The 14687-nt window shown below is 44.2% G+C and overlaps 1 protein-coding gene across 1 annotated transcript in view; it reads left to right on the top strand.

Moving 5' to 3' along the window:
- Nucleotides 1-13296, top strand: part of LOC116503327 (alpha-2-macroglobulin-like) — a 76492-nt gene extending 63196 nt beyond the window's left edge. The window contains exons 28-36 of the mRNA XM_032209662.1: nt 2473-2638; nt 4455-4684; nt 4871-5083; nt 6371-6498; nt 6779-6869; nt 8263-8331; nt 9192-9294; nt 10743-10784; nt 12997-13296. Of these exons, the coding sequence (XP_032065553.1) occupies nt 2473-2638; nt 4455-4684; nt 4871-5083; nt 6371-6498; nt 6779-6869; nt 8263-8331; nt 9192-9294; nt 10743-10784; nt 12997-13019 (1065 nt within the window). The 3' untranslated portion in view covers nt 13020-13296. The remainder of the gene's footprint in view (nt 1-2472; nt 2639-4454; nt 4685-4870; nt 5084-6370; nt 6499-6778; nt 6870-8262; nt 8332-9191; nt 9295-10742; nt 10785-12996) is intronic.
- The last annotated feature ends 1391 nt before the right edge of the window (nt 13297-14687 follow it).

Raw genomic sequence — 14687 nt, 5'->3', positions numbered from 1 at the left:
TAAAAGTCAGCAATTCAGCAGTTTGAAGCCCTAGCGCTGCATAACTGAGTGAGCTCCTGTTATTTGTCCCAGCTTCTGCCAACCTAGCAGTTCGAAAGCACATAAAAATGCAAGTAGAAAAACAGGAACCACCTTTGGTGGGAAGATAACAGCGTTCTGTGTGCCTTCGACGTTTAGTCATGCCAGCCATATGACCACAGAGACGTCTTCAGACAGCACAGGCTCTTCGGCTTATAAACAGAGATGAGCACTGCCCCCTAGAGTTGGGAATGACTAGCACATATGTGTGAGGGGAACCTTTACCTTACCTTTAAGTTAGTTTGACACAAATCACTAGTATCTTGTGGTCAAGAAAAGTATTATCATTTGTTACATTTCTGTGCCATGTGTCTCATTGGGGATCTATTCTTAGCCGCTTCCAACAATAAAAAGGAAGACTTGAAAAAGAGTATGAACAGAACAGAAGTAAGCTACAATCCTAAGCTACAAATATTCTCCATTATTAGAAGTAAGATAATGGAACAATAAAATAAACGAGGGGTTTCTAAACTTGACAACTTGAAGATTTGTGTTCTTCAACTCCCAGAATTCCTCTGCCAGCAATGCTGACTGAGGAATTCTGAGAGTTGAAGTCCACAAGGCTTGAAGTTGCCAAATTTGGAGACTTCCTGAAATAAACTCTGAAATGCTCCGACTAAACTTGATTCCTGCAGAACGATCACTTAAAAATGAGACAGCAATGTGCAGCAGCAGCTAAAAAAAAACCTAATACCATCCTTAGTTGTATAAACAGAGGCATAGAATCGAAATCACATGACATATTAATGCCGTTTTATAAACCTTAGTGAGACTATACCTGGTGTAGTTTAGAAAAAAGAAAGGCATGGGGAATATGATATCAGTGTTCCAGTATTTGAGGGGCTGCCACAAAGAGGATGGGGGGGGGGGGGTCAATTTATTTTCCAAAGCACCAGAGGGCAGGACAAGAAACAATGGAGGGAAACTAATCAGGATAGAAACAACCTGGAATTACGGAGAAAATTCCTAACACGAGAACAATTACCCAGTGGAACAGCTTGCCTCCAGAAATCATGGGTTCTTCATCGGTAGATGTTTTTAAGAGATTGAGCAACCATTTGTTTGAAATAGAATAGAATAGAATAGAATAGAATAACAGAGTTGGAAGGGGCCTTGGAGGTCTCCTAGTCCAATCCCCTACTTAGGGAGGAAACCTTATAAATGGTTATCCAATAACTTCCTAAAAACTTCCAGTGTTGTAGCATTCACAAGTTCCGGAGGCAAGTTATTCAACTGATTAATTGTTCTAACTGTCAGGAAATTTCTCCTCAGTTCTAAGTTGCTTCCCTCCTTGATTAGTTTCCACCCATTGCTTCTTGTTCTACCCTCTGGTGCCTTGGAGAATAGTTTGACTCCCTCTTCTTTGTGGCAACCCCTCAGATATTGGAACACTGTTATGTCTCCCCTAGTTCTTCTTTTCATTAAACTAGTCACACCCAGTCCCTGGTATGGTATAGTGTTATATGTATATAATGCTATAAGTTTTTCTGCTTGAGCTGAGGTTTGGACTAGAAGGCCTCTAAGGTTCCTTCAAGATCTATTCTGGTTGAATTATGAGCAGGGAGAAAGATCTGGATGCAAAACGAACCAACTTTTTTTTTTTTTTAGTGTTCAAAAGTTTTATTTCTTTTAAGACAAACATTTCATCATTCCTCAATCAGTAAGACATCGAAGTACAATTTTTTGTATGTCAAAATAATTCTAGTTTACCACCAAATTCTTGTCTAGCCTAATGTATACCCCTCCCTCCCTCCACCCTCCCCCCCAACCCCCCTCCTCCTTCCCCCCACCCCGACTTCCCAGAACCCGTGCACGGTATGGATTTTTAACAAACACAGTCTAAAATCTATTGAAAAAAAGAAATAAAGAAATTAATGACATTGTACATTGACCTTAGCTTCTTCTTGCTGAACTAACTTTAAACAATTTAAATCATTTCTGATCTTAAGCATCGGCTAACTGGAATTTCTTGGTCCCATATTTATTTTGTATATAGTCAATCCATTTTTTCCAGTCTTGTTTATATCTCTCATTTGAGTGATCTTTAATATATGCCGATATTTTAGCCATCTCGGCTAAGTTTGTAACTTTCAATGTCCATTCCTGAGTTGTAGGCAAGTCTTCCTTCTTCCAGTATTGCGCCACCAACAGTCTTGCTGCCGTTATTAGGTGCAAAATCAAGTTACTCTCTACCACTTTTGAATCTCTTCCTGTTGAAACACCTCCTTCCCTCTGTAAATCAGTTTAGATATATTTCGAGTTTTCCTTTTTTTCCTAATCTGATAAGCTAACCATCTGCCAGGTTTGTTTGCGTTACAAAAGGTATTGAACCAACTTTTGTGAACCCATCAGGTTTTTGTAAATTGCCTGCCTCATGTTTCTCCCCCACGGCAGAACTTTTTGGTACAAAATGCCTTGCGCTTCTTGGAGACAGAGGCCCAGAAGGAAGAGATCCACGTTTACCTTCGGGCTCTGATGGCGTACGCCTTTACTCTGGCAGAGAACGAGGAGAAGAGGCAAGAAATGTTGGACTCCCTTCAGAAACTAGCCGTGAAGGAAGGTAAGGATTGTGGCCCGACAGCTGCCAGAGAAGCTGGCGGCAGACTCAAATGAAGAGGAGGTTGGGGAGGAACTTGGGCCAGTCCTGGAGTCTGGGGAAGGCTCTGATGGGTGCTCTGCATCAGAGGCAGAGATGGGTCCAGAGCTGTCCAACATTTATCCGCTACCTTCGGAGTCGGAGATAAGTGAGGCAGAAGAACAGCTGGAGCCTGTTCCCGATGTGTGTATGCGTAGAGCTGTCAGGAGAAGGGAACAATTAAGGAACAGAGGTCGACTCGGGAGTAAAGGCACAAGGGGACATTCAGTGTCCCCTCCCATAGAGAATAAATAGGGGAGCAAAGGGGGAGTGGTGTTTGCAGGAGACAATTAATTTGCTTATTATTGTGAAGATTTGCTCATCTGAGCTTGTGCCTCAAAGATCATAAAGTGAGGCAGAACTCACTTAGCAACAGTCTCACTTATGGTCATAAAGCAAGGATTATGGGAAGAGGTCAAAAAAGAATGAACTCATGGAATTTACACATGAAATATGTAACATGCCCCCTGCACGTTATTTTTTGTTGTTGTTGTTGTTTATCCAGAATCATTTTAATCTGCTTCTCACTAAAACTATTCCCACATTCCTGGCATTACAAGAAGTCCCTCTGATCCTCCATTAAAGGATTCCAGATGTGGGGAAAGGAGTGGATAATGCAGAGAGTAAGAAGGATAAGCGGGACGTGGTGGATCAGTGGCTAAGATGCTGAACTTGTTGATCGAAAGGTCAGCAGTTGAGTGGTTCGAATCCCTAGTACCGCATAATAAAGTGAGATCCCATTACTTGTCCCAGCTTCTGCCAACCTAGCAGTTCCAAAGTATGTAAAAATGCAAGTAGAAAAAATAGGAACCACCTTTGGTGGGAAGGTAACAGCGTTCCACGCGCCTTGGGCATTTAGTCATGCTGGCAGCATGACCACAGAGATGTCTTTGGACAGCGTTGGCTCTTCAGCTTTGAAACAGAGATGAGCACCACTCCCTAGAGTCAGGAATGACTGGCACATATGTGCAAGGGGAACCTTTACCTTTACCTTAAGGATAATCCTGATGGAAATATGCAAAAATCATTACTCAAGTAAAAGGGACTGAAACACTTTTTAAATCCAGAGCAATGAGACAACATTTGGAAGCAGTCTGGACAGACACTGCCCTGATTCACTGGAGGTAAGAAGAGGAGAAGCACAATCAGACTTCAAAGATTATGAGGGTCCTTGGTGCTCTACCTTTTCTTGCAGAAGTTTCATTATCATAATCACCAGATTATGTAATTGGAGCCAGCCTCAATATAGATACTTTTAGCTTTCCTGTGGAGTTGATTTCCTGGTCTGATCTACATGCTGGGCTAACAAATACTAAAATATTTGGAGGGCTGAGCAATTAATGGTGTGCCAAGCTTCAGCTATGGTACTTAAGGATTGTGGAATAACACAAAAGAAGCAGTGGTTGGAAACTAACCAAGGAGGGAAGCAACCTAGAACTAAGGAGAAATTTCCTGACAGTGAGAACCATAAACCAGTAGAACAACTGGTGAGTGCTCCATCACCGGAGGCTTTTAAGAAGAGATTGGATAGCCATTTATTTAAAATGGTATAGGAGTTCCTACTTGAACAAGGGGTTAGACTAGAAGATCCCAAAGGTCCCTTCACTCTATTATTCTGTTATTCTGTTAAGTGCAATAAAATGTCCTTGAGAAGCCAAAGATACTTGGCCAATGTTGGAGGCCTCTGGTGTAGCCTGAATGGGGCAACCCAACGCTAAAACCCTTCATTCTCTTTCTGAAGAGGATGGCTCCATCCACTGGGAGAGACCTGAGAAGCAAAAGAAGACACTCGATCTCCCATACTACCACCCCCGTGCTCCCTCTGCTGAGGTAGAGATGACCTCCTACGTTCTACTTGCTTACGTGGCCAAAAAACCATCCCCTTCCCAGGAAGAATTGACGACAGCAACTACCATCGTCAAATGGTTGACCAACCAACAGAATCCCAATGGAGGATTCTCTTCTACACAGGTATGTTGTCTCCCCACAGATTCTCGGAGGATACTTGGAAGATGCTCTAATACTCCCTGCACCAACTTCGTGGACCTGACGTTTTCCCCGCTGTGTCCTCCAGTTGTACTGAGTCTTAATTCCCAGGATTCCAGCTGTGGTGTGTGTCATCCAAGAAAGATGTCCTAGCTTTGCGTTCTCTTGCAGGATACAGTGGTGGCTCTCCAGGCCCTCTGCCAGTACAAGACAATTACTTATTCCAAGGACGGAGCTGGCGCCAGAGTGACCTTGAGTTCCGGAGATGTTGCCCTGAGAAAATTCCATGTAGACAGCACCAACTCTCTGCTGCTCCAGTGCCAAGATCTGCCCTCAGTGCCAGGGGACTACACGGCTGAGGTGACCGGGTGCGTCTTTATGCAGGTGAGTCTCCTGAGCCATCTGCTGGAGAAGAAAACTGCTTTCCCTCGCCTGTAAAGATTGCTTGGACAGATTGAAAAGGTTTACAGGGGATCCTCGACTTACAAGCATTCATTTAGTGACCATTTGAAGCAGTGGTGGGTTTCAAAAACTTTTGGAACTTCTTCTGTAGGTGTGGCCTGCTTTCCGGGTCCACTGGTGGAACCTCTTCTAACCTGTTCAGTAGATTTGAGGAACTGGTTCTACCGAATAGGTGCGAACTGGTAGGAACCCACTTCTGATTTGAAGTTACAAAGACACTGAAAAAATGTACTTATCACCGTTTTCCACACTTGTGATCATTGCAGCTTCCCTGCAGCCACATGATCAAAATTTGGTTGCTTGGCAACTGGTTCACTTTTACGACCATTGCAGTGTCCCAGGGTCACATGATCATCTTTTGCAACGTTCTGACAAGCAAAGTCAATGGGGAAGCCAGATTCACTTCACGGCCATGTTGCTAACTTAACAACTGCACTGATTCGCTTAGCAATCGTGGCAAAAAAAGTGCCTGAAATGGGGCATAATCCACTTAACTTGCTTGTCTTGCTTAGCCACAGAAATTTGAGGCTCAGTTGCGGTCGTGAGTCGAGGACTATCTGTATAAATAATCTGAATAAGGTATCAATACAGAAGATTTTGGACCGGAAGGAGATACAGCAAGAGCACCTAGACTTATATACCACTTCACAGTGCTTTACAGGTCTCTCTAAGCGGTTGACAGAGCCAGCATATGGCCCTCAACAATCTGGTTTATCATTTTACTGACTTTGGAAGGCTAGAAGGCTGAGTCAATCTTGAGCCAATGAGAATTGAACCTCTGGCAGTTGGCAGAGTTAGCCTGCAATACTGCATTCTAACCACTGTGCCACCATGGCTCTGATATGAAGATTCTTTGATAGCCTTCCCACAATCCTACCCAGAAACTGGAGCTTGAAGACTCAGCCTTTTGGTGGGGCATCTCCAAGTCCTCTGTTTTCATCCTTGTGAGCACCACACTTGTGGCCAAAAGCTGTAACACCTGATGCCCTCAAGAGTAAAGATCATCTGTCTCTGGGCGACCCAGTTTAGAGGCTTAACTTCAGACGAATTCCGGTGGTGCTTGCTGTAGGTTGAATAGCTCCTGGACCTTGATCCCTGCCTCTGTGAAGTGATGGGGTCTCCCACTCTACGGGCCCTTCACATCTTATCATGCATCTGACTCACAGCAGCCATTCAGAGATAGACACAAGTGTGCTGTTTCCTTTTCAGACCAGCTTGAGGTACAACATCCAACCACTCCGAGAGGATGCACCATTCAATTTGCTTGTGCAGACGGTTCCCCAAAATTGCACAGGACCTAAAGCCCACCAGACCTTTGATATTGCTATCAACGTCAGGTAATGGGTCAATGCTGAGTAGGTGGGCATCTGCATGGGGCTATCTAGCCAGTACTTCTCCTTCAAGGATGGGCAACTTCTAAGGGTTCAAAGGCTGCAGCTGGGCTCTTCCACCTTCTGAAAAGCCAATGTCCTGCACTCCAGAAGTTCCATTCAGTGGGAGAATGGGATGGAGGCACTTCATCAAAGCCTTTATGAACCCACAGCGTGTTGCCCTTAAGTTATGCACTTTTGCTTTAAAAAAAATGTGACATGGCTTTTTCCCCCCTTGTTTTCCCAGTTACACAGGCCAACGTGTGGTGTCCAACATGGCAATTGTCCAGATTAAGATGCTATCCGGATACATCCCGGTGAAATTCACTGTAAAGTCGGTAAAGACCTTTTTTGTCCCCTCCAAAAAATTACTGTTCTTGGCAACAAAACTGGGCATTAAGAGGTTAAGAATTACCCTTTAAATATTCAATAAAAGTAGTCCCCATTTGATGCTCCATTGAAGCATCAATTAGCATGTGGGATTCACAAACTCTGGCACTCAGACTGGCCACAAACAACTTTGATCAGCTTGCCCAAACAGCAGGAAGACTAATTGGTGTGATGACCCAGGGCACGGCATGGAGGTAACACAGGTAGCTGGCAGTTCAAACTGGCCCTTTATTGCTCCCATGTTTCCTGCAAATAGTGTAGCCCAACGCTGTGAGCACCACGGCTGCAAAGCAACAAATGCAGAAGGAATGCAAGGAAACCAGGGAAGTTCAAATGTTGACACTCAAAAATTCAACGTTTGTTCCCAACAGCGTCTCCTTAAATCTCAGTCCCCAGGTGTGCCTTGTGAGGAGGGGAGAGGCACTCTCCTCTCATGTAGTTGGGTCAGTCTGCGCTGTTCTCGCCTTCTCTCCACTCTCCATGCTCGCAGATCAGGAGGGGGTAGTCCTTGCTCATTGCCTGACCTCTGCCTCTCATGTTCACTGCTTAGCCTTGGTCATCCTGCCCCACTTCCTCCGTGCCTACCAGTCGTCCCAATCCTGAAAGTCTCTGGCGTGACTGGGCCTGCTTCTCCCCATTTTCCTTCCAAGCCAACGAAGCCACCCGCTCGATCTCCATCTGCTCCACTTCTGACTCATCTTCCTCCGCAGATTCAGGCTCAGATGGGGGCATGACATTGGCCTCATTCAGCATGGCACACAGCAATATATCTGTATTCTTTGGCATGTCCATAAAAAATTAGAATTTAATGATGTTCAGTATTTTGATCTTGGAAGTGGGCAGAATCAGTGGTGGGTTCCTACTGGTGTTCCTACTGGTTTTCTGAGTGCGCGTTTCACTGTGCATGCATGCACACTTGAAAGAAACTTTCTCGGAAAGCAAGGAAAACAGCTGAGGAGCGGCAATTCAATCTGCCGTCCCCAATCAGCTGGGCTTCAGAAGCTGCAATAAAGGTAGGTATAATAAAGGGATGGGCGGGAGGCCCACTTTCAAAGCAACAGAGAACCGGTTTGCTCTCTGCTTGGCAGCAGAGCTACAGGTTTCAAGAGAACTAGTGCAAACTGGTAGAAACCCACCACTGGGCAGAATTATCCTGCAATGCTGCATTCCAATCACTACACCACCACAGCTCTTAAGCTCTCAATTTTGAGAGAAAGTCCATTCCCCTTCCACATGGATAATGCCAGGTATGGTTTGGTAGTCCTCCATGAGGTCTCCCTTTTCTTCATTGCAAGCCAAAGAGTTTGAATTATGACCCCATCTTTTCCCTTTCTTCACCAGCTGGAATATCATCCTGCCATCAAGCGGACTGAAATTGCAACCACCCAGGTTCTCCTGTATTTGGAAGAGGTGAGTGTGTCTGGCGAACGAAAGCTGCGGTGGGAGAACCTTCCCTCCCTGCAAGAAGATAGGGCTCATGTGACAAAATTAGCTTTGGTTGCCATGATATTAAAAAGATAATGAGACTTTTGAGAGAAGAGCAACAAAGATGATTAGGGGACCGGAAACTAAAACATAGGAAAAACGGTTGCAGGAACTGGATATGTCTAGTTTAATGAAAAGAAGGACTAGGGGAGAAATGATAGCAGTCTTCCAATATCTCAGGGGTTGCCACAAAGAAGAGGGAGTCAAAACCATCCAAAGCACCTGAAGGCAGGACAAGAAGCAATGGATTGAGACTAATCAAGGAGAGAAGCAACCTAGAACTAAGGAGAAACTTCCTAAGAGTTAGAACAATTAATCAGTGGAACGATTTGCCTCCAGATGTTATGGATGCTGCAACATTGGTGGTTTTTAAGAAGAGATTGGACAACCATTTGTGTGAAACAGTATAGCATCGCCTGCTTGAGCAGTTGAGAAAGTGTAGGAACCCCCCTTTCTGCCTAAGAGGTGGGTGGCCTCTCTGAGGGACATCCCCGGGAGAGAGCTGAGGCTAGTCCCTTTCTTCAGAAATGTCCCTAGACAGTGTCCTGTAGTGGGATGCTCATTTTTTCTCTAGTTGGGAGGAAGTCAGCCAACCAGAGCTCCTCTATGAACATGGCCAAAATATGTCCTTGGTCTTGCGAGATCAGGTGACTCAGGAATGTGGAAATAGCCCCACAAGTAGAAGGTCCCCATTAATTTTCTATGCATGGTTGCACGCTTCAGAAAAGACACTTCTCCAGCCTGGCCACCTCTTGAATAATCCCATAATCTCTCTTGGTCTGCAGGTCAGCAATATTACCCAGAGTTTCTCCTTCAGAGTGGAGATGGAGACTCCTGTCCAAGGCCTGAAGCCTGCCTTGGTGAAAGTTTATGATTATTATGAAACAGGTGAGAAAGGGATCCTGGTGGCGAGAAGCCTGATTACTGTAGTTAATTCTACTGTTTTTCAAAATCCATCTCCATCTTCCAAGTTTATCCCAAGCTTCCCTTCCAAGGTCCCTTCCAACTCTGTTAATCTAATCTAATCTAATCTAAAATTCAAAGGTGTTGTCAAAGTGATAAGGGTTATTTAGTTGAAAACAATCTAATGCAGCCAGGGGTGAAATCAGGGGTGAAATCCTCCCGATTGGGCCTGGTTTGGCCATACCGGTAGGAAAAATTGTCCTTGATTCTGCAAACCAGTAGTAAAAAAAAAAGCTTCTGAGGATTGTGTGGATGGTTCCACCACAAAACTGCGCTCGACTAAACCGCGTCCGACTAAACCACGTCGCTGACATCATCAACAGGGCGACAACAGCGCAGAGACAGAAGCATGCTGTAAACCCTAAACCTAAAATTAACTCCTAAACCTAAACCTAACCCCCCTAAACCTAATCCTAACCCTAACCCTAAACCTAACCCTAAACCTAAACCTAAACCTAAACCTAAACCTCATCCTAACCCTTAACCTAACCATAAACCTAACCCTAAGCCTTAACCTAACCCTAAAGCTAACCCTAAACCTAATCTTTACCTTAAGTTGAATCGGCTTGCTTTCAAAGCGCTATTTAAAGTGCCCTTCTTTCTCCGCGCTGGCTGTTGTCGCCCTGTTGATGACATCAGCGACGCGGTTTAATCGGGCACGGTTTAGTCGAGCGCGGTTTTGACGGGTCACGTGTGTGGATCAGCTGTCAGCCATGTGATTGTTGGACGCTTTTTCCACGCTTTTTAAAGCATTTTTCCCTGAGCCGCGTGATCATCGGAAGCTTTTTTTTTTTTTTAGCTTTTAAAAGAGTTTTTTCTCTGCCAGTTTGCTTGGACAGGCAGGGAAAAAATGCTTTAAAAAGCTTTAAAAAAATAGCTGAAAGTGAAAAAAAACTGGCCACGCCCACCCAGTCACATGACACCCCACCCCACAAAGCCATACCAACAGAACTGGGGGTGGGGATGGGGTGAAATCTACTTACATTCATTACCGTTTCACAAATGTGAGCGCATGCGCGCCACCTCCATGCATGCACAGAGCATCAAAAATAGATTTGATGACGGCCAGGCGGGTGGGTGGAGCCTGCTATCCAGCGTGCCTGCAAAGGTAAGTAGAACGGGGGGGGGGGGGAATCTGCTGTGCCACACGATTTATATTAGCTAGAAAGCAGGATTTCCTGCTTTCTAGCTAATATAAATCACACATCGCAGGTGATCGTTGGAAATACTGCATTTTTTTACTACTGGTTTGGGTGAACTGGTCCGAACTGCTACCATTTCACCCCTGAATGCAGCATGAGGACTGAGGAAACCTTTGACCAAGTTAAGTGAGGCACTCTGACAGTTCTACCTCTTTTTTTGTGTGTTTTCAGATGATTTTGCCATCTCGGAGTATATCGCCCCCTGCAGCACAGGTGGAGTATAAACAGCAATTGATTCTTGCCAAAATTCCCAATTTCAGGCATTTCTTTTCTCCTCCTCCTCAGAGATCATCACAGGGCTGTTTTATTTTAACAAGAACTTCCAAATAATTCAGTTTCACCCCTTTTTTGCAAAGTTACAAACAAGCTCTTCAAAAAGGGTACTTAGGTCACTATGAAGCCCTTTTTTAAAAGTGAATTTTGTTAGAATGGTGTGGAACCCCACTTTGCAATCTGTATAGGGACAAAATCTGCCTGAAGCCAATACTTTGGGATCTTGCACTACAGAAATCAGCCTTTCTTGGGGCTGAGATGACCTCATAGAATAGTCTAGTTTTCCTATAAAAATGCTATGTTGACACCTCCCCCAATTGCCTTGATAAGAACCATTCTAGTTTTGCATCCAGTTTTGGTTGCCATGATATAAAGAACCGGGATGATGAACCTATGGCACACGTGCCACAGGTGGAACGCGGAGCCATTTGTCAGGGCACACAAGGTGTTGCCCTGTCAGCTGGCCAGCTGACTTCAGCTTTTTCTTTGAGGCCATTTTTGCCCTCCCCTGGCTCCAGAGGATTTATATAAGCCTGGGGAGGGCAAAAGCAGCCTCCCCACCCCCCTGGAGGCTCTCTGGAGACTTCCTGAACTTCCCTGAAGCCTCCTGAGCGCAAAAAACCCCGGTCCTACGGGCGAACTGGAGGTTCGGGAACTGACTTCCGGTTTGCTCGTAGGGTCGCTTGTTGCCCTCCAGAGCCTTTAGGGAGAAAGCCCTTGAAGGCTCCGGAGGGCTAAAACTGGCCCTACAAGCAAACCGGAAGTCGGTTCCCAAACTTCCAGTTTGCCCGTAGGGCTGTGTTTTTGGTTTTTGTTTTTTGTTTTTTGTTTTTTTTGCACTCCAGGGGCTTCAGGAAAGCTCCTGAAGTCTCCGGAGGGCCTCCGAGGGGGCCGAGGAGGCTGTTTTCATCCTCCCCAGGCTCCTATAAAGCCTCTGAAGCCTGGGGAGGGAAAAAAGCATGCAAAAAATGGGAGGGAGCGCTGGTCATGCGTGCATGCGCACTGGAGTCGCACATTGCATTATGGGTGTGGCACACCCACACATGATCCCCCCTGTGCTCCCCCCACTTTTGGCGCATGAGCCAAAAAAGGTTCTCCATCACTGCTCTAGAAAGAGTGCAGAGAAGAACAACAAATATGATTAGGAGCTAAAATATATAAAGAACGGTTGCAGGAATTGGACATTTCTAGTTTAATGAAAAGAAGGACTAGGGGTGACATGGTATGTTCTAATATCTAAGAGGTTGCTGCAAAAAAGAGGGAATCAAGCTATTCTCCAAAACACCTGAGGGCAGGACAAGAAGCAATGGATGGAATTAGAATTAGAATTAGAATTTAATAAATTTATATGCCGCCCAATCCCATAGGACTCCGGAAACTAAACTAGAACTAAGGAGAAATTTCCTGACAGGGAGAACAATTATACAATTAGTGAGCTGCAGTGGTACAGTGGTTAGAGTGCAGTACTGCAGGCTACCTCTGCTGATCACCGGCTGCCAGCAGTTTGGCAGATCGAATCTCACCAGGCCCATGGTTGACTCATCCTTCCATCCTTCCGAGGTTGGTAAAATGAGGACCCAGATTGTGGGGGGAAATAAGTTGACTGTGTAAACTGCTTAGAGAGGGCTGTAAAGCACTGTGAAGCGGTATATAAGTCTAAGGGCTATTGCTAGCCTCCCACACAGCCATTGAACATCCTCCTTCAAAACCCCAATCTTATGAGTGCAGGTAGCCCTCAAATTAGCCATCACAATTGAGCCTGACATTTATGTTGTTAAGAGAGAAATTTGTTACGTGAGTTTTGCTCCACTTTACAACTTTTCTTGCCCCAGTTGTTAAGCGAATTGGTGCATTTGTGAAACGTTAGTCACATGGTTGTTAGAAGGTCGCAAAAGGGGACTCTGGGACACTGCCACCATCACAAATGTGAACCAATAGTCAAGCATCCAAATGTAAATCACGTTACCCAGGGGATGCTGCAATGGTTGTAAGTGTGAAAAATGGTCATAACTCACTCTTTTCAGAGCCTTTCCAACTTTGAATGGTCACTAACTGAACTGTTGTAAGTCAAGGATTACCTGTGCAGGCAATCCTTGGAAAGAATTTTGGCTGACTCTTGTGTATGACAATTTTCATGCTTTTTCTTCGACAGACGAAGATGTCAAAAAACATTAAACAAGAAAATCTCTGGCCAGACCACAACTATTGACCAAGGAAGAGAATCAAGGAAGAATCAACCAAGTGTGCTGCCCTCCACTTTTTTTCCTATACAAAAACCCACTGAATGTTATGTGCCTGAATTATACTGTCTTCCAGGAGACTGGCTGCATACAGTTTCACCAGCGATGGTAACAGAAAACCGGGGTGTAGATCGCCAATGGAGATCTAGAGCAGAAATATTTTTTTCTTTCTACAATCATTGGATGAAATAAAACAAGGTTTTTGTATTCCCCCAGGGTTTCTCAAATGAAACTTTTAATTTGAGGGGTGTGGTGAGAGATGTTTGTAGGGAGAGTCGGTGTAATAAGAGGTTTGATAAGAGCTGCTCTCAACATTAGGGAGAACCAGGAAAATCATTGGAGTGGGGTGGGCTGGGCTGGGGCACCACGGTGGGGATTGAAGGAAGCCAAAGCAAATTAAGAGGGGGGGAAATCAGATACGGATTAATATTTTGTAGGGAGAATTGTCCCCCCTTTTAATATAAGAAAGCCCCCTTATTAGCAAAGAAATGCCCCCCAACTTCCAACAATTTAATGCTGTAAATGGATCAATGTATAAAATTAATATTTGGACGGTGAAGGTAAGGAACAGCACAGCATCCTTTCATATATACTGCATTTTTTTGGACTATGAAGCACCGGCGTATAAGACTCATCATGATTTTGAAGAAGTAATTTTTTTTAAAAAAAAGGGTTTTGCACTATACAGGCCTCCCAAACCCTCTGCATGCTTCATTTTTTGCAAAACAACAACAACAACAACAACAACCAAAAGGCATGCAGAGCTTCGGGTGCTGCACCCAGATTTTCACCCTCTTTTTTTGTGGGAAAAAGCTGCGTCTTGTACTCTGAAAAATACAGTACATTTACACAAATATTGAGATTAATATTCAAGTTCAGTCATTCTCAAACATACAGGAAAAGAATGGAAAATTATCATTCGAAAAGTCAACAGGGGAGCTCTACATTTCTCTGAAATTGAACTTTAATGTTTCTCAATTTTGGCGACTTCAAGATGTGTGCACTTCAACTTCCAGAATTCACCAGCCAACATGGGGAAACCAAAAATGAACTGTTATGAGACTCTTTCTTAAGGAAGCCATTTTTACAAATTCAATACCCCATTCTTTAGAATCACTTGTAATGAAAAGAACCTTCCTTTCCAATCCCATCTCATCCCATCCCTCTTACAATATTGTTTAGAATAATTTTGCCCAAAAACTAAAATCCTCAGCTCTTTCCTTATATTCTTTATATATTCTTCCTTATATTCTTACCTGTATATCCTTTTATTATTTTTGATTTGTTTTGGCTGAAATGAACTGATTTCGTACAGATTATCCCACCAAGTGTCACATTTTTCTTGCTCTAACCTCATTTCTGGAACTGCACAATTCACTATAATCAGTAGTGGAGAATTCTGGAATTGTTCGGTTTAAGATTGGGAGGGGTCCTGAAATCAGGGTTTAGTTACATAAAGCAAGCCATATAGAGGATGCTGAGGAAACACTTTCCATAGGTTGTAGCTATCACAATTTGGTTTCATTATCAGGAAAAATGTCCGGGTGGAAGAACTGAGGTTAGACATAGAAACTGGAACTAATTTAGAAATGCACACAAACAT

The sequence above is a fragment of the Thamnophis elegans genome, chromosome 2, assembly GCF_009769535.1.
Source record: "Thamnophis elegans isolate rThaEle1 chromosome 2, rThaEle1.pri, whole genome shotgun sequence".
Taxonomy (NCBI): Eukaryota; Metazoa; Chordata; class Lepidosauria; order Squamata; family Colubridae; genus Thamnophis; species Thamnophis elegans.
The sequence above is the reverse complement of the archived record's forward strand: the minus strand, read 5'-3'. Positions and strand labels throughout refer to the sequence as shown.